The sequence below is a fragment of the Cyclopterus lumpus genome, chromosome 16, assembly GCF_009769545.1.
Source record: "Cyclopterus lumpus isolate fCycLum1 chromosome 16, fCycLum1.pri, whole genome shotgun sequence".
Classification (NCBI taxonomy): Eukaryota; Metazoa; Chordata; class Actinopteri; order Perciformes; family Cyclopteridae; genus Cyclopterus; species Cyclopterus lumpus.
Window position 1 is genome coordinate 1145001 of NC_046981.1, and position 19296 is coordinate 1164296.

The 19296-nt window shown below is 38.5% G+C and overlaps 2 protein-coding genes across 2 annotated transcripts; one reads left to right on the forward strand and one right to left on the reverse strand.

Moving 5' to 3' along the window:
* The first annotated feature begins 568 nt into the window (after positions 1-568).
* Positions 569-8033, forward strand: LOC117745733 (putative protein TPRXL). The gene is made up of 4 exons (XM_034554247.1): positions 569-1097; positions 1146-1366; positions 1619-1738; positions 7977-8033. Exons 1-4 carry the CDS (start codon positions 569-571, stop codon positions 8031-8033), a joined length of 927 nt encoding a protein of 308 aa, XP_034410138.1.
* An 871-nt stretch (positions 8034-8904) lies between these two features.
* nudt17 (nudix (nucleoside diphosphate linked moiety X)-type motif 17) lies at positions 8905-16627 on the reverse strand. The gene is made up of 8 exons (XM_034554165.1): positions 16320-16627; positions 16051-16167; positions 11727-11910; positions 11613-11638; positions 11429-11521; positions 10836-10934; positions 9869-9993; positions 8905-9246 (listed from the first exon to the last, which is right to left on the reverse strand). Exons 1-8 carry the CDS (start codon positions 16392-16394, stop codon positions 9087-9089), a joined length of 879 nt encoding a protein of 292 aa, XP_034410056.1. The 5' UTR covers positions 16395-16627; the 3' UTR covers positions 8905-9086.
* Between the last annotated feature and the right edge of the window lie 2669 nt (positions 16628-19296).

A 19296-nucleotide genomic window follows, 5' to 3' on the forward strand; every position in this document is an offset into this window, starting at 1 on the left:
TGGTGAGTCGGGCCGCTCGATTACGGCACAAAAACACAATTGTTAATATTAACCGTTAGAACTCGATCGCACGTTTTGGAACATTTTGTCTTCAAAGTTTAAAAGTCAAATGCAGCAAAATCAAGGGACTAGTTCTAAACAGAACTTTGTGCTGTCCTGAACATGTTGGTTGTGATGAAGACCCATAAAGCTTGCTAATAAACATACAGTCCTAAAATGCTCATAATCTTTCGTTAATCTGCTTCTCTCTCCAGCTGGTGTGGTGCTGCTGCTTTAAGGGGCGCCACAACGACTTCGGTCCCTACGAAGATCCGACTAACTTCCCTCTGTACACCACACACACTCGCTTCGATGGGCCCAACGGGATGAAATACGTGAGTCAAGAGTCTCTAGATACCTCTGTGAGGACACGTCACCAATGTCCTCACAAGGACATGTCACCAATGTCCTCACAAACACACGTCACTAATGTCCTCACAAACACACGTCACCAATGTCCTCACAAGGACATCTCACCAATGTCCTCACAAACACACATCACCAATGTCCTCACAAGGACATGTCACCAATGTCCTCACAAACACACGTCACCAATGGATCCAACACAACTGGTTCCAAAGGCAACCAGTCCAGTCCCAGCACCACCAGTAAAATCACATCAGCAACCAATGGATCCAACATAACTGGTTCCAAAGGCAACCAGTCCAGTCCCAGCACCACCAGTAAAATCACATCAGCAACCAATGGATCTAACACAACTGGTTCCAAAGGCAACCAGTCCAGTCCCAGCACCACCAGGAAACTCACATCAGCAACCAATGGATCCAACACAACTGGTTCCAAAGGCAACCAGTCCAGTCCCAGCACCACCAGGAAACTCACATCAGCAACACATGGATTCACCACAACTGGTTCCAAAGGCAACCAGTCCAGTCCCAGCACCACCAGTAAAATCGCATCAGCAACCAATGGATCCAACACAACTGGTTCCAAAGGCAACCAGTCCAGTCCCAGCACCACCAGTAAAATCACATCAGCAACCAATGGATCCAACACAACTGGTTCCAAAGGCAACCAGTCCAGTCCCAGCACCACCAGTAAAATCACATGAGCAACCAATGGATCCGCCACAACTGGTTCCAAAGGCAACCAGTCCAGTCCCAGCACCACCAGTAAAATCACATCAGCAACCAATGGATCCAACACAACTGGTTCCAAAGGCAACCAGTCCAGTCCCAGCACCACCAGTAACACCACAGAACTGCCCCCGGCCCCGGCCAGCGGCAGCGTACCCGGATTCGGGATCGCTCTGCTGGTTCTGGCTGCTCTGATTTTGCTGCTGTTCATCCTGCTAATCATCGGACTGGTGAGTCGGGCCGCTCGATTACGGCACAAAAACACAATTGTTAATATTAACCGTTAGAACTCGATCGCACGTTTTGGAACATTTTGTCTTCAAAGTTTAAAAGTCAAATGCAGCAAAATCAAGAGACTAGTTCTAAACAGATTTTTGTGCTCTCCTGAACATGTTGGTTGTGATGAAGACCCATAAAGCTTGCTAATAAACATACAGTCCTAAAATGCTCATAATCTTTCGTTAATCTGCTTCTCTCTCCAGCTGGTGTGGTGCTGCTGCTTTAAGGGGCGCCACAACGACTTCGGTCCCTACGAAGATCCGAACAACTTCCCTCTGTACACCACACACACTCGCTTCGATGGGCCCAACGGGATGAAATACGTGAGTCAAGAGTCTCTAGATACCTCTGTGAGGACACGTCACCAATGTCCTCACAAGGACATGTCACCAATGTCCTCACAAACACACGTCACCAATGTCCTCACAAGGACATCTCACCAATGTCCTCACAAACACACGTCACCAATGTCCTCACAAGGACATGTCACCAATGTCCTCACAAACACACGTCACTAATGTCCTCACAAACACACGTCACCATGTCCTCACAAGGACACGTCACTAATGTCCTCACAAACACACATCACTAATGTCCTCACAAGGACACGTCACTAATGTCCTCCAAGGACACGTCACTAATGTCCTCACAAACACGTGTCACTAATGTCCTCACAAGGGCACATCACTAATGTCCTCACAAGGACACGTCACTAATGTCCTCACAAGGGCACATCACCAATGTCCTCACAAGGACACGTCACTAATGTCCTCACAAACACACATCACTAATGTCCTCACAAGGACACGTCACAAATGTCCTCACAAACACACATCACTAATGTCCTCACAAGGACACGTCACTAATGTCCTCACAAGGACACGTCACTAATGTCCTCACAAGGACACGTCACAAATGTCCTCACAAACACACATCACTAATGTTCTCACAAACACACATCACCAATGTCCTCACAAGGACACGTCACTAATGTCCTCACAAACACACGTCACTAATGTTCTCACGAACACACGTCACTAATGTCCTCACAAGGACACGTCACTAATGTCCTCACAAACACACGTCACTAATGTCCTCACAAGGGCACGTCACTAATGTTCTCACAAACACACGTCACTAATGTTCTCACAAACACACGTCACTAATGTCCTCACAAGGACACGTCACTAATGTCCTCACAAGGACACGTCACTAATGTCCTCACGAACACACGTCACTAATGTTCTCACGAACACACGTCACTAATGTCCTCACAAGGACACGTCACTAATGTCCTCACAAACACACGTCACTAATGTCCTCACAAACACACGTCACTAATGTTCTCACGAACACACGTCACCAATGTCCTCACAAGGACACGTCACTAATGTCCTCACAAGGGCACAACTGATAATCAACAAACACACGTCACTAATGTCCTCACAAACACACGTCACTAATGTCCTCACAAGGACACGTCACCAATGTCCTCACAAGGACACATCACTAATGTCCTCACAAACACACGTCACTAATGTCCTCACAAACACACGTCACTAATGTCCTCACAAGGGCACATCACCAATGTCCTCACATGGACACATCACTAATGTCCTCACAAAGACACGTCACTAATGTCCTCACAAACACACGTCACTAATGTCCTCACAAACACACATCACTAATGTCCTCACAAGGACACGTCACTAATGTCCTCACAAACACACGTCACTAATGTCCTCACAAGGGCACATCACCAATGTCCTCACAAACACACGTCACTAATGTCCTCACAAGGACACGTCACTAATGTCCTCACAAACAGACGTCACTAATGTCCTCACAAACAGACGTCACTAATGTCCTCACAAGGGCACATCACCAATGTCCTCACAAACACACGTCACTAATGTCCTCACAAGGACACGTCACCAATGTCCTCACAAGGACACATCACTAATGTCCTCACAAACACACGTCACTAATGTCCTCACAAACACACGTCACTAATGTCCTCACAAGGGCACAACTGATAATCAAGAAACACACGTCACAAATGTCCTCACAAACACACGTCACTAATGTCCTCACAAGGACACGTCACTAATGTCCTCACAAACACACGTCACTAATGTCCTCACAAGGACACGTCACTAATGTCCTCACAAGGACACGTCACTAATGTCCTCACAAACACATGTCACTAATGTCCTCACAAGGGCACATCACCAATGTCCTCACATGGACACATCACTAATGTCCTCACAAAGACACGTCACTAATGTCCTCACAAACACACGTCACTAATGTCCTCACAAACACACATCACTAATGTCCTCACAAGGACACGTCACTAATGTCCTCACAAACACACGTCACTAATGTCCTCACAAGGGCACATCACCAATGTCCTCACAAACACACGTCACTAATGTCCTCACAAGGACACGTCACTAATGTCCTCACAAGGACACGTCACTAATGTCCTCACAAACACACGTCACTAATGTCCTCACAAGGGCACATCACCAATGTCCTCACAAACACACGTCACTAATGTCCTCACAAACACACGTCACTAATGTCCTCACAAGGACACGTCACCAATGTCCTCACCAACACACGTCACTAATGTCCTCACAAACACACGTCACTAATGTCCTCACCAACACACGTCACTAATGTCCTCACAAACACACGTCACTAATGTCCTCACAAGGACACGTCACTAATGTCCTCACAAACACACGTCACTAATGTCCTCACAAGGGCACATCACCAATGTCCTCACAAACACACGTCACTAATGTCCTCACAAACACATGTCACTAATGTCCTCACAAGGACACGTCACTAATGTCCTCACAAACACACGTCACTAATGTCCTCACAAGGGCACATCACCAATGTCCTCACAAACACACGTCACTAATGTCCTCACAAACACACGTCACTAATGTCCTCACAAGGGCACACCACCAATGTCCTCACAAACACACGTCACTAATGTCCTTACAAGGACACGTCACTAATGTCCTCACAAGGACACGTCACTAATGTCCTCACAAACACACGTCACTAATGTCCTCACAAGGACACGTCACTAATGTCCTCACAAATACACGTCACTAATGTCCTCACAAGGACACGTCACTAATGTCCTCACAAACACACGTCACTAATGTCCTCACAAACACACGTCACTAATGTCCTCACAAGGACACGTCACTAATGTCCTCACAAACACACGTCACTAATGTCCTCACAAGGACACGTCACTAATGTCCTCACAAACACACGTCACTAATGTCCTCACAAGGACACGTCACTAATGTCCTCACAAACACACGTCACTAATGTCCTCACAAGGACACGTCACTAATGTCCTCACAAGGACACGTCACTAATGTCCTCACAAACACACGTCACTAATGTCCTCACAAGGACACGTCACTAATGTCCTCACAAGGGCACGTCACTAATGTCCTCACAAACACACGTCACTTATGTCCTCACAAACACACGTCACTAATGTCCTCACAAGGACACGTCACTAATGTCCTCACAAACACACGTCACTAATGTCCTCACAAGGACACATCACTAATGTCCTCACAAGGACACGTCACTAATGTCCTCACAAACACACGTCACTAATGTCCTCACAAGGACACGTCACTAATGTCCTCACAAACACACGTCACTAATGTCCTCACAAGGACACGTCACTAATGTCCTCACAAACACACGTCACTAATGTCCTCACAAGGACAAATCACAGTTAAAAGCTAAAGCAGAATAAATCAGTACAAACAATAACTTCAACAGGTGTTCGGGGTTGTTTCCTTAGGTTTAAAAACACGAGCTTTACCCTGCTTTCCACGCCTCATGTGTCCGGAACACGAGGTGACGTGTGTTTAATATCAATGGGTGTGTATTGACTTAATGTAACAGTCTTTTTTACTTGTTTGCATTTAATGAGACACAGTCAACATTTACACAGGAAACAAAGAGGAATAATATCTGTATTGCTCGCTTTGACAACTAAAGGACACACAAAGGCCGTCATTGGTAAAGTTTCAGTGTTAACAATAACGATCACAATTTCCTTTTTTATTAACCCATTCACAGCTCACAGGTACTGTAGCCCTTTCCCATTTTATTTATTCAGTATGTAGAGGTGTACAGTCAAATAATAATCCCACTTATTGTAGATACGTTTTGTTTTCAATTTCTAGCTCTAAGAAGCTTTATGATATTTTTCTATCATTAGAAAAGTGTTAGTGGGATTGTAGTTACCATACATGACATGCAATTGTAGTAACTATTAACAAAACATAATATTTACTCTTCACATTGGTACATCATTGTATCTTAGTTTAGTTACAAATCTCTTATAAACACTGACTAATTAACTAACTAAACCTTAATAAGACATTGGTAACTGTTACTAACTAAACCAATAAAACCTCAGTAACTGTTACTAACTAACTAGTCCTTAATATCACCTCAGTAACTATAATTAATCATTAATAACACCTCAGTAACTGTTACTACCTAACTAATCCTTAATATCACCTCAGTAACTATAACTAATCCTTAATAACACCTCAGTAACTATTACTATACCTTTATAACACCTCAGTTACTGTTACTAATCCTTAATAACACCTCAGTTACTGTTACTATACCTTAATAACACTTCAGTTACTGTGACTAATCCTTAATAAAACCTCAGTAACTGTTACTACCTAACTAATCCTTAATATCACCTCAGTAATTATAACTAATCCTTAATAACACCTCAGTAACTATTACTATACCTTAATAACACCTCAGTTACTGTTACTAATCCTTAATAACACCTCAGTTACTGTTTCTATACCTTAATAACACCTTAGTTACTGTTACTAATCCTTAATAACACCTCAGTTACTGTTTCTATACCTTAATAACACCTTAGTTACTGTTACTAATCCTTAATAACACCTCAGTTACTGTTTCTATACCTTAATAACACCTCAGTAACTGTAACTAATCCTTAATAACACATCAGTATATATTACTAATCCTTAATAACACCTCAGTAACTATTACTATACCTTAATAACACCTCAGTAACTGTTACTAATCCTTAATAACACCTCAGTTACTGTTACTATACCTTAATAACACTTCAGTTACTGTTACTAATCCTTATTAACACCTTAGTAACTATTACTATACCTTAATAACACCCCAGTAACTGTAACTAATCCTTAATAACACCTCAGTAACTGTAACTAATCCTTAATAACACATCAGTATATATTACTAATCTTTAATAACACCTCAGTAACTGTAACTAATCCTTAATAACACCTCAGTAACTGTAACTAATCCTTAATATCACCTCAGTAACTGTAACTAATCTTTAATAACACCTCAGTAACTGTAACTAATCCTTAATATCACCTCAGTAACTGTAACTAATCCTTAATAACACCTTAGTAACTATTACTATACCTTAATAACACATCAGTATATATTACTAATCCTTAATAACACCTCAGTAACTGTAACTAATCCTTAATATCACCTCAGTAACTGTAACTATACCTTAATAACACCCCAGTAACTGTAACTAATCCTTAATATCACCTCAGTAACTGTAACTAATCCTTAATAACACCTTAGTAACTGTAACTAATCCTTAATAACACCTCAGTAACTGTTACTATACCTTAATAACACCTCAGTAACTGTAACTAATCCTTAATAACACATCAGTATATATTACTAATCTTTAATAACACCTCAGTAACTGTAACTAATCCTTAATAACACCCCAGTAACTGTTACTATACCTTAATAACACTTCAGTTACTGTTACTAATCCTTAATAACACCTCAGTTACTGTTACTATACCTTAATAACACCTTAGTTACTGTTACTAATCCTTAATAACACCTCAGTAACTGTAACTAATCCTTAATAACACATCAGTATATATTACTAATCCTTAATAACACCTCAGTAACTGTTACTAATCCTTAATAACACCTCAGTTACTGTTACTATACCTTAATAACACTTCAGTTACTGTTACTAATCATTAATAACACCTCAGTTACTGTTACTATACCTTAATAACACTTCAGTTACTGTTACTAATCCTTATTAACACCTTAGTAACTATTACTATACCTTAATAACACCCCAGTAACTGTAACTAATCCTTAATAACACCTCAGTAACTGTAACTAATCCTTAATAACACATCAGTATATATTACTAATCTTTAATAACACCTCAGTAACTGTAACTAATCCTTAATAACACCTCAGTAACTGTAACTAATCCTTAATATCACCTCAGTAACTGTAACTAATCCTTAATAACACCTTAGTAACTATTACTATACCTTAATAACACATCAGTATATATTACTAATCCTTAATAACACCTCAGTAACTGTAACTAATCCTTAATAACACCTCAGTAACTGTAACTAATCCTTAATAACACCTTAGTAACAACCTTGTTAGTGGGGCTAACGCAGTGATGATGTCTTACAGGCAGAGATGGACAAGCCAATGAAGAACCGGACCGGGACGTACACGGTCAACCAATAGGGACGGAGACAACAACACACCTTTATTATTTAATACATGGAACAAAGTTGTTGTTGTTGTTTGTGCTTTTTGTATTAGCATCCGGTTTTAATGAACGTGTGACTCAATTACAATTCATCTCATAGCTGTTTTTATTTATTGTCACTGTGGTGCTTTGTATTTAAGTAAAGTCAACAACAACAAGAAAATAAACAAAACAAAGAAAAGGCTACAAATTGTGCAATTATTGTGACAAGACACTTTAAGAAAGTCATGATATGCTATTTCTTATATGTTGTATACAATTTAACATTCTCTCTTATTATATAATGAATACTCTTGTATTTTTATACTTTCTTTAATATAGTTAAAATATTGTCACGTCTATACACCCATTATAATATATTTGATTTATATTTTTTATGTTTCTATTATTTGGGTTTCAAATTGTTTTCAGCTATAACTATAATAATAATAATATTCCATTCAGACTGCTCAGATTTTACTTAGATAAATGTTTAAAAACACTCACTGTGTATTATAATTATAAATAGTCATACATTTCTCTGTGTCGTGTTATTGTTACTGTTCTGTATTTCTGCCAATTAAACCAATTATGTGTTTAATTCTTTGAGGCATTGATCCTATATCATTACTCTTATTACCACTAATATCAATTAGTTTACTGTCACAATGTGAACTGTTATTTTTATTATAAAAGTTTGCATTACCTTGACATGTTTAATATAAAACTCGATACAAAATACTAGATTATATTTACTGATTCACTATGAATTAATTAATAATGTGTTCATTCATGAAGCATTCTTTGCATCGTTGTACTTCTTTGTTTATAACGTGTTGTTAATAATCATATTCCAGTATTCACAGGTTTGAGTCTCTTTGAAAACAAAGTTCAGGTCTTTATTTGTCCGTCAAAGTGATTGACAGGAGAGGGACGTACAGGAAGTGGACTTTTCACAAACCAGGAAGTAGAACAAACAAACAAAGTGTGTAGATGGGCAACACCTTTTTCAAAATCATGTCTGACTTGACAGTGTCAGGGGTCAGAGGTCAGGGGGTCTCCAGGCTCCTCAGCCACAGCTCCAGGGCGAACTTGGTGCCGGTGCTGACCCGCTCCACGTCCGGGCCGCTGACCGGCGCCCGGCTCATCAACACCTCCAGAGGCAGAGTGGCGTCGCTCAGAGCTCCTTCAGAGGAGACCTGGGTCACGCTGGGGGTCAAAGGTCACGGAGGTCACATTTACAATTCCTCTTTGAAGATTTGATTTGTGAACATCATGTTGTTTAAACTAGTTTAGAAACATCAGAAAATAAAAAAGAAGGCAAAACTTTTCTGAAACAAGCTCCTAATTAAATTATTAATTAAAAAACACTGAATAAAAGATTATTTATATATATATATATACTATATATTATTTATATATATACATATATACGTGTGTATATATATATATATACACACATATATATGTGTGTATATATATGTATATATGTGTGTATATATATGTATATATGTGTGTATATATATACACATATATATATGTGTGTATATATACACATATATATGTATATATATATGTATGTATATATGTGTGTGTATATATATATACACACACATATATGTGTGTGTATATATATATGTATATATGTGTGTATATATATGTATATATGTGTGTATATATACACATATATATATGTGTGTATATATACACATATATATGTATATATATGTATGTATATATGTGTGTGTATATATATATACACACGTATATACATATATATACACACACATATATACATACACACTCTGAGGCTGCAGGTTTCATGTGATACCTGACGCCGCCCTGCTGGTCGCTCAGGGAAACTTCTTCTTCCTCAGAGGACACGATGGCTCTGACCAGCTGGATGTCGGCCCACAGACAGGAAGTGACCTCAGCAGGAGACGGGCTCAGAGACACCTGAGGAGGAGAGGAGGAAAGAGGAGGAGGAGGAGGAGGAGGAGGGGAGGAGGAGAGAGGAGGAGGAGAGGAGGAGGAGGGGAGAGAGGGGAGAGGAGAGGAGAGGAGAGGAGAGGAGAGGAGAGGAGAGGAGAGGAGAGGAGAGGAGAGGAGAGGAGAGGAGAGGAGAGGAGAGGAGAGGAGAGAAGAGGAGAGGAGAGGGAGGAGGAGGAGGAGAGGAGGAAAGAGGAGGAGAGGAGAGGAGGAAAGAGGAGGAGGAGGAGGAGGAGGAGAGGGGAGGAGAGGAGAGGAGAGAGGAGGAGAGGAGAGAGGAGAAGGAGGAGAGAGGAGGAGGAGGAGGAGGAGGAAAGAGGAGGAGGAGGAGGGGAGAGGAGAGGAGAGAAGAGGAGAGGAGAGGAAGGAGGAGGAGGAGGAGGAGGAGGAGGAGGAGGAGGAGGAGGAAAGGAGAGGAGAGGAGAGGAGAGGAGAGGAGAGGAGAGGAGAGGAGAGAGGAGGAGGAGGAGGGGAGAGGAGAGGAGAGGAGAGAAGAGGAGAGGAGAGGAAGGAGGAGGAGGAGGAGGAGGAGGAGGAAAGGAGAGGAGAGGAGAGGAGAGGAGAGGAGAGGAGAGGAGAGGAGAGGAGAGGAGAGGAGAGGAGAGGAGAGAGGAGGAGGAGGAGGAGGAGGAGGAGGAGGAGAGGAGGAGAGGAGGAGAGGAGAAAAGGAGGAGAGGAGGAGAGGAGAGGAGAGGAGGAGGAGGGGAGGAGGAGAGAGGAGGAGGAGGAGGAGAGAGGAGAGGAGAGGAGAGGAGAGATCTAGATGGCCCTCTGGTGGACAGACTGAGGACTCATGAGGTCTCACGTACCTGGAGCTGCAGGTGAGACATGGAGGACAGCAGCAGCATGTAGACCACGATGTGATGTCTCTCTGGAGGTCCTCGGGACAGCATGGCCGGGTACACCGACTGGAGGAGGAGAGGAGGAGGAGGAGGAGGGGAGGAGGAGAGAGGAGAGTTGAGGAGGAGGGGAGAGGAGAGGGGGAGAGAGGAGGAGGAGGAGGAGGAGGAGGAGGAGGAGGAGAGAGGAGGAGAGAGGAGGAGGAGGAGGAGGAGGAGAGAGGAGAGTTGAGGAGGAGGGGAGAGGAGAGGGGGAGAGAGGAGGAGGAGGAGAGGAGGAGGAGGAGGAGGGGAGGAGGAGAGAGGAGAGTTGAGGAGGAGGGGAGAGGAGAGGGGGAGAGAGGAGGAGGAGGAGAGGAGGAGGAGGAGGAGGAGGGGAGGAGAGGAGAGGGGGAGAGAGGAGGAGGAGGAGGAGGAGGAGGAGAGAGGAGGAGAGAGGAGGAGGAGAGGAGGAGGAGAGAGGAGGAGGAGAGGAGGAGGAGGAGAGGAGGAGGAGGAGAAGATACTTCCTGTATCACCTGTCTGTAAGTCTTAATTCCTGTATCACCTCCTGCCTGTCTCACCTCCCACATTCCCAGTATCTTTGGAGGAGCTCCTTCTGGTTCCAGCTTCAGCCCAGTTTCCTCCTGTAGTTCCCTCAGGCCGGCTTCCAGCAGCTACAACAACAACAACAACAACAACAACAACAACAACAACATTCAGTGAATAAGAACAAACAATAAACAAAACATTCAGAAGACTATTTACCGTCTCATCTGGCTCAAGATGGCCGCCTAGGAAAAACAAAGCCAGGAGAGACAGATCAAGATCACCTGCAGCCTACGTTTCCCACAATGCAACAGACATCAGCGAGCGACAGACCTGGAGGAACCCAAACGTTGGGAAATATCCGGAGCTCCTTCGCCCGCCGTGTCAGCAGCACTCTCTGATTGGCCGTCTGCAGGATGACGGCCACGCCCACATCCACCCCGCGCTGCTGAACGTCCAACGGGATCGCAGATGCCTCCGTGATTGACAGGTGTTTGATGGGACAGAAGGCGGGCCTCTAGAGACAAGAGGACCAGTTAGAGGGTAAATTATAAAGAGTAAATATTAAAGTTAGAGGGTAAATTATAAAAAGAGTAAATATTAAAGTTAGAGGGTAAATTATAAAGAGTAAATATTAAAGTTAGAGGGTAAATTATAAAAAGAGTAAATATTAAAGTTAGAGGGTAAATTATAAAGAGTAAATATTAAAGTTAGAGGGTAAATTATAAAGAGTAAATATTAAAGTTAGAGGGTAAATTATAAAGAGTAAATATTAAAGTTAGAGGGTAAATTATAAAGAGTAAATATTAAAGTTAGAGGGTAAATTATAAAGAGCAAATATTAAAGTTAGAGGGTAAATTATAAAGAGTAAATATTAAAGTTAGAGGGTAAATTATAAAGAGTAAATATTAAAGTTAGAGGGTAAATTATAAAGAGTAAATATTAAAGTTAGAGGGTAAATTATAAAGAGCAAATATTAAAAAAGAATGTGGTCCTCATGTGTATGTCCAATAACAACTTGGGGGTAAATGTAATATAATGTTAAAGACAGAGGTTATATATAATATAAATATAAAGACCTTCAGAGGTTATATATAATATAAATATAAAGACCTTCAGAGGTTATATATAATATAAATATAAAGACCTTCAGAGGTTATATATAATATAAATATAAAGACCTTCAGAGGTTATATATATACATAAATATAAAGACCTTCAGAGGTTATATAATATAAATATAAAGACCTTCAGAGGTTATATATATATATAATATAAATATAAAGACCTTCAGAGGTTATATATAATATAAATATAAAGACCTTCAGAGGTTATATAATATAAATATAAAGACCTTCAGAGGTTATATAATATAAATATAAAGACCTTCAGAGGTTATATATATATATATATATATATATATAAATATAAAGACCTTCAGAGGTTATATATAATATAAATATAAAGATCTTCAGAGGTTATATATAATATAAATATAAAGACCTTCAGAGGTTATATAATATAAATATAAAGACCTTCAGAGGTTATATATAATATAAATATAAAGACCTTCAGAGGTTATATAATATAAATATAAAGACCTTCAGAGGTTATATATATATATAATATAAATATAAAGACCTTCAGAGGTTATATATATATATAATATAAATATAAAGACCTTCAGAGGTTATATAATATAAATATAAAGACCTTCAGAGGTTATATATATAATATAAATATAAAGACCTTCAGAGGTTATATAATATAAATATAAAGACCTTCAGAGGTTATATATAATATAAATATAAAGACCTTCAGAGGTTATATATAATATAAATATAAAGACCTTCAGAGGTTATATATATATATATAAAAATATAAAGACCTTCAGAGGTTATATATAATATAAATATAAAGACCTTCAGAGGTTATATAATATAAATATAAAGACCTTCAGAGGTTATATATATATATAAAAATATAAAGACCTTCAGAGGTTATATATAATATAAATATAAAGACCTTCAGAGGTTATATATATATATAATATAAATATAAAGACCTTCAGAGGTTATATATATATATAATATAAATATAAAGACCTTCAGAGGTTATATAATATAAATATAAAGACCTTCAGAGGTTATATATATATATAATATAAATATAAAGACCTTCAGAGGTTATATATATATATAATATAAATATAAAGACCTTCAGAGGTTATATAATATAAATATAAAGACCTTCAGAGGTTATATATATAATATAAATATAAAGACCTTCAGAGGTTATATAATATAAATATAAAGACCTTCAGAGGTTATATATAATATAAATATAAAGACCTTCAGAGGTTATATATAATATAAATATAAAGACCTTCAGAGGTTATATATATATATATATAAATATAAAGACCTTCAGAGGTTATATATAATATAAATATAAAGACCTTCAGAGGTTATATAATATAAATATAAAGACCTTCAGAGGTTATATATATATATAAAAATATAAAGACCTTCAGAGGTTATATATAATATAAATATAAAGACCTTCAGAGGTTATATAATATAAATATAAAGACCTTCAGAGGTTATATATAATATAAATATAAAGACCTTCAGAGGTTATATATAATATAAATATAAAGACCTTCAGAGGTTATATATATATATATAAATATAAATACCTTCAGAGGTTATATATAATATAAATATAAAGACCTTCAGAGGTTATATATAATATAAATATAAAGACCTTCAGAGGTTATATATAATATAAATATAAAGACCTTCAGAGGTTATATATAATATAAATATAAAGACCTTCAGAGGTTATATATATATATATAAAAATATAAAGACCTTCAGAGGTTATATAATATATATATAAAGACCTTCAGAGGTTATATAATATAAATATAAAGACCTTCAGAGGTTATATATGTATATAAAAATATAAAGACCTTCAGAGGTTATATATAATATAAATATAAAGACCTTCAGAGGTTATATATAATATAAATATAAAGACCTTCAGAGGTTATATATAATATAAATATAAAGACCTTCAGAGGTTATATATAATATAAATATAAAGACCTTCAGAGGTTATATATAATATAAATATAAAGACCTTCAGAGGTTATATATAATATAAATATAAAGACCTTCAGAGGTTATATATATATATAAAAATATAAAGACCTTCAGAGGTTATATAATATATATATAAAGACCTTCAGAGGTTATATAATATAAATATAAAGACCTTCAGAGGTTATATATATATATAAAAATATAAAGACCTTCAGAGGTTATATATAATATAAATATAAAGACCTTCAGAGGTTATATAATATAAATATAAAGACCTTCAGAGGTTATATATAATATAAATATAAAGACCTTCAGAGGTTATATATAATATAAATATAAAGACCTTCAGAGGTTATATATAATATAAATATAAAGACCTTCAGAGGTTATATAATATAAATATATAAATATAAAGACCTTCAGAGGTTATATATAATATAAATATAAAGACCTTCAGAGGTTATATATAATATAAATATAAAGACCTTCAGAGGTTATATATAATATAAATATAAAGACCTTCAGAGGTTATATATATATATATAAATATAAAGACCTTCAGAGGTTATATAATATAAATATAAAGACCTTCAGAGGTTATATATAATATAAATATAAAGACCTTCAGAGGTTATATATAATATAAATATAAAGACCTTCAGAGGTTATATATATATATATAAATATAAAGACCTTCAGAGGTTATATAATATAAATATAAAGACCTTCAGAGGTTATATATAATATAAATATAAAGACCTTCAGAGGTTATATATAATATAAATATAAAGACCTTCAGAGGTTATATATATATATATAAATATAAAGACCTTCAGAGGTTATATATAATATAAATATAAAGACCTTCAGAGGTTATATATAATATAAATATAAAGACCTTCAGAGGTTATATATATATATATAAAAATATAAAGACCTTCAGAGGTTATATAATATATATATAAAGACCTTCAGAGGTTATATAATATAAATATAAAGACCTTCAGAGGTTATATATATATATAAAAATATAAAGACCTTCAGAGGTTATATATAATATAAATATAAAGACCTTCAGAGGTTATATAATATAAATATAAAGACCTTCAGAGGTTATATATAATATAAATATAAAGACCTTCAGAGGTTATATATAATATAAATATAAAGACCTTCAGAGGTTATATATAATATAAATATAAAGACCTTCAGAGGTTATATAATATAAATATATAAATATAAAGACCTTCAGAGGTTATATATAATATAAATATAAAGACCTTCAGAGGTTATATATAATATAAATATAAAGACCTTCAGAGGTTATATAATATAAATATAAAGACCTTCAGAGGTTATATATATATATATAAATATAAAGACCTTCAGAGGTTATATAATATAAATATAAAGACCTTCAGAGGTTATATATAATATAAATATAAAGACCTTCAGAGGTTATATATAATATAAATATAAAGACCTTCAGAGGTTATATAATATAAATATAAAGACCTTCAGAGGTTATATATATATATAAATATAAAGACCTTCAGAGGTGCCCCTCCTCCTCCGGCTCCTCTGTAAAGGATGAACTGTCTCCTCTCCAGCGAGCAGCTCACCTCCACCTCATCGTCACCTCCGTCACTGAAGTGACCCGTCACACTCTGACCACAGAAGAAGAAATGTGAATATCAGGTATTTACTAACAATCCAACATGTTGTCCAGAGTGACTCACCTGAACAAAGGGAGACTCACCTGAACAAAGGGAGACTCACCTGAGCAAAGGGAGACTCACCTGAACAAAGGGAGACTCACCTGAACAAAGGGAGCTCTCTGAGGAGCTGCTGGCCCTCTGCAGACGTGAACCAGGACCCTCCTCACTTTGTCCATGCGGACCCCTCACCTGGAGGACAGGTGACCTCCCTCTGGGGACACTGGAGGACAGGTGACCTCCCTCTGTGGACACCTGGAGGACAGGTGACCTCCCTCTGTGGACCTTGGAGGACAGGTGACCTCCCTCTGTGGACACCTGGAGGACAGGTGACCTCCCTCTGTGGACACCTGGAGGACAGGTGACCTCCCTCTGTGGACCCTGGAGGACAGGTGACCTCCCTCTGTGGAACCTGGAGGACAGGTGACCTCCCTCTAGGGACCCTGGAGGACAGGTGACCTCCCTCTGTGGACACCTGGAGGACAGGTGACCTCCCTCTAGGGACACTGGAGGACAGGTGACCTCCCTCTGTGGACACCTGGAGGACAGGTGACCTCCCTCTGTGGACCTTGGAGGACAGGTGACCTCCCTCTGGGGACCTTGGAGGACAGGTGACCTCCCTCTGTGGACCCTGGAGGACAGGTGACCTCCCTCTGTGGACACCTGGAGGACAGGTGACCTCCCTCTGTGGACCTTGGAGGACAGGTGACCTCCCTCTGGGGACCTTGGAGGACAGGTGACCTCCCTCTAGGGACACTGGAGGACAGGTGACCTCCCTCTAGGGACACCTGGAGGACAGGTGACCTCCCTCTGTGGACCCTGGAGGACAGGTGACCTCCCTCTGTGGACCCTGGAGGACAGGTGACCTCCCTCTGGGGACCTTGGAGGACAGGTGACCTCCCTCTGTGGACACCTGGAGGACAGGTGACCTCCCTCTGTGGACACCTGGAGGACAGGTGACCTCCCTCTGGGGACACTGGAGGACAGGTGACCTCCCTCTGTGGACCCTGGAGGACAGGTGACCTCCCTCTGTGGACACCTGGAGGACAGGTGACCTCCCTCTGGGGACCCTGGAGGACAGGTGACCTCCCTCTGTGGACCATGGAGGACAGGTGACCTCCCTCTGGGGACACCTGGAGGACAGGTGACCTCCCTCTGTGGACACCTGGAGGACAGGTGACCTCCCTCTGTGGACCCTGGAGGACAGGTGACCTCCCTCTGGGGACACCTGGAGGACAGGTGACCTCCCTCTGTGGACACCTGGAGGACAGGTGACCTCCCTCTGTGGACCCTGGAGGACAGGTGACCTCCCTCTGGGGACACCTGGAGGACAGGTGACCTCCCTCTGTGGACACCTGGAGGACAGGTGACCTCCCTCTGTGGACCCTGGAGGACAGGTGACCTCCCTCTGTGGACCCTGGAGGACAGGTGACCTCCCTCTGGGGACACCTGGAGGCGATTAATATTACTTGCAGTTATTTTTAATCCATAAGGTAAAACAGGAGTCAATATGAAATAAATGTTTACAGCGATGAAATTAGTTCAAATTGGCAAGAAAATAAATCCTGAGACAAACAAACAAATAAATAAATAAATAGTGAAATAAAAGTCCCCCCGGAAATAAATAAATGTAACTATATTGACTCAAACTTATATTGACAAATATCGATATATGTATTGCCTAAATGAATATTTACATTTATTTATGTATTTATTTCACAGCAATTATCAATGGGCATATTTATTAATTCATTATTAAAAAATGTGTTAAATATATGAAAGACATTTTTCCCACTATTTTAATAATCTTAATTATATGAACTGTATTACGAAAACGAGTTTAGTAAACTAACATAACATCATTTCTATGTATGATCTTTAACGTTATTTCAAGTTAGAGCTAGTTAGCATGTAGCTAGTTAGCATGCAGCTAGTTAGCATGTAGCTAGCTGGAGCGTCCTCAAACTTCAACAGAAGCACGGCCTCCGGGCGGAAGCGCGTTCTCCGCGTCGCTCCGCGGCTGTTCGCTACGTCGTGTCCGCGTCACCGGCCACAGAAACACGGTAGAAAGAGGAGAAACCTACCGTGAGAGGACACTTCCTGCGGCTCAGTTTAACTGGGTTCTACATCCGGTTTGGAAGTTCAAAATAAAAGCATCGCCGAGAAAGTATTAGTACCACAGTGTAGAAAACCCTCATGCAGTCAAAATACAACTAAAAGTACAAAGTATTAGCACCAAAATATACTGAAAGTAGCAAAAAAAGAAACAATACCAATTTACACAAACGGTATCATGATTTAAATGAAATATAATGAACTACCATGAGGTCAAACTATTTTAATAGTGTTTATTATTCCTGTATAGTTTATATTTGCATTGCTCTGCTATGAATATCAGTAGTTATTATATTATTATTATATATAATAGTTATTCTCTCTGTATATATAAGTATATTATGGATTCTTTACTTTTTTATTCTCGTTTGCTTATTGATTATCTTTAGCTTTAAAGAACCAACATGAATAAATATCACAGACTTTAGTTGTAAATACTCTTTAGTATGAAGAAAATAATTCATTTTGGGTGTTTTCATAAAAACATTTGCATTATGTAAACAAACTGGCAGTTAAAGTGTTAAAACTCTGTAAAACGGATATTTAATACTTCAGGTCTTAATTTGGTTACAATATTAAATTCAGTGAAAGTGTAAAAAAATATTAACATATAACTTTATAGGAGTTTTCTTTCATCAGAGCGACTTTATAAAAACAAACGGGTTAAGATATTATTATTATTAATGAGTATTATTATGACTCAAACCATTCAAAGATAATCACAATTGTTGTTGATTAAACATGTCCAATAATCAATAAGGACAAACAACGTGGAAAATAAATCATCACTTTATTGAATAAAAGTAAAAACAAACCAATAAACACCAAGCAGCTGCTCTCTTTAGGAATATTTACATTTTCATAACAATTAAAGTGTCAACAGCTGTTTCTGTAATTCAGCTCATTCAAAAGTTACAGTTAAAGATGATTGATCCCTTTCACCGGAAAACAGAAGGATAAATATCA

Coding starts and splice junctions, on each gene's coding strand:
- nudt17 (XM_034554165.1), bottom strand. CDS start 16,394: ATGGACAAAGTGAGGAGGGTCCTGGTTCACGTCTGCAGAGGGCCAGCA. Junction 11,639..11,726: donor CAACGTTTGGGTTCCTCCAG/GTCTGTCGCTCG, acceptor TGTTTTTCCTAG/GCGGCCATCTTGAGCCAGAT. Junction 10,935..11,428: donor AGATACTGGGAATGTGGGAG/GTGAGACAGGCA, acceptor CTCCTCCTCCAG/TCGGTGTACCCGGCCATGCT.
- LOC117745733 (XM_034554247.1), top strand. CDS start 569: ATGTCCTCACAAACACACGTCACCAATGGATCCAACACAACTGGTTCC. Junction 1,367..1,618: donor TCCTGCTAATCATCGGACTG/GTGAGTCGGGCC, acceptor TTCTCTCTCCAG/CTGGTGTGGTGCTGCTGCTT. Junction 1,739..7,976: donor GGCCCAACGGGATGAAATAC/GTGAGTCAAGAG, acceptor GATGTCTTACAG/GCAGAGATGGACAAGCCAAT.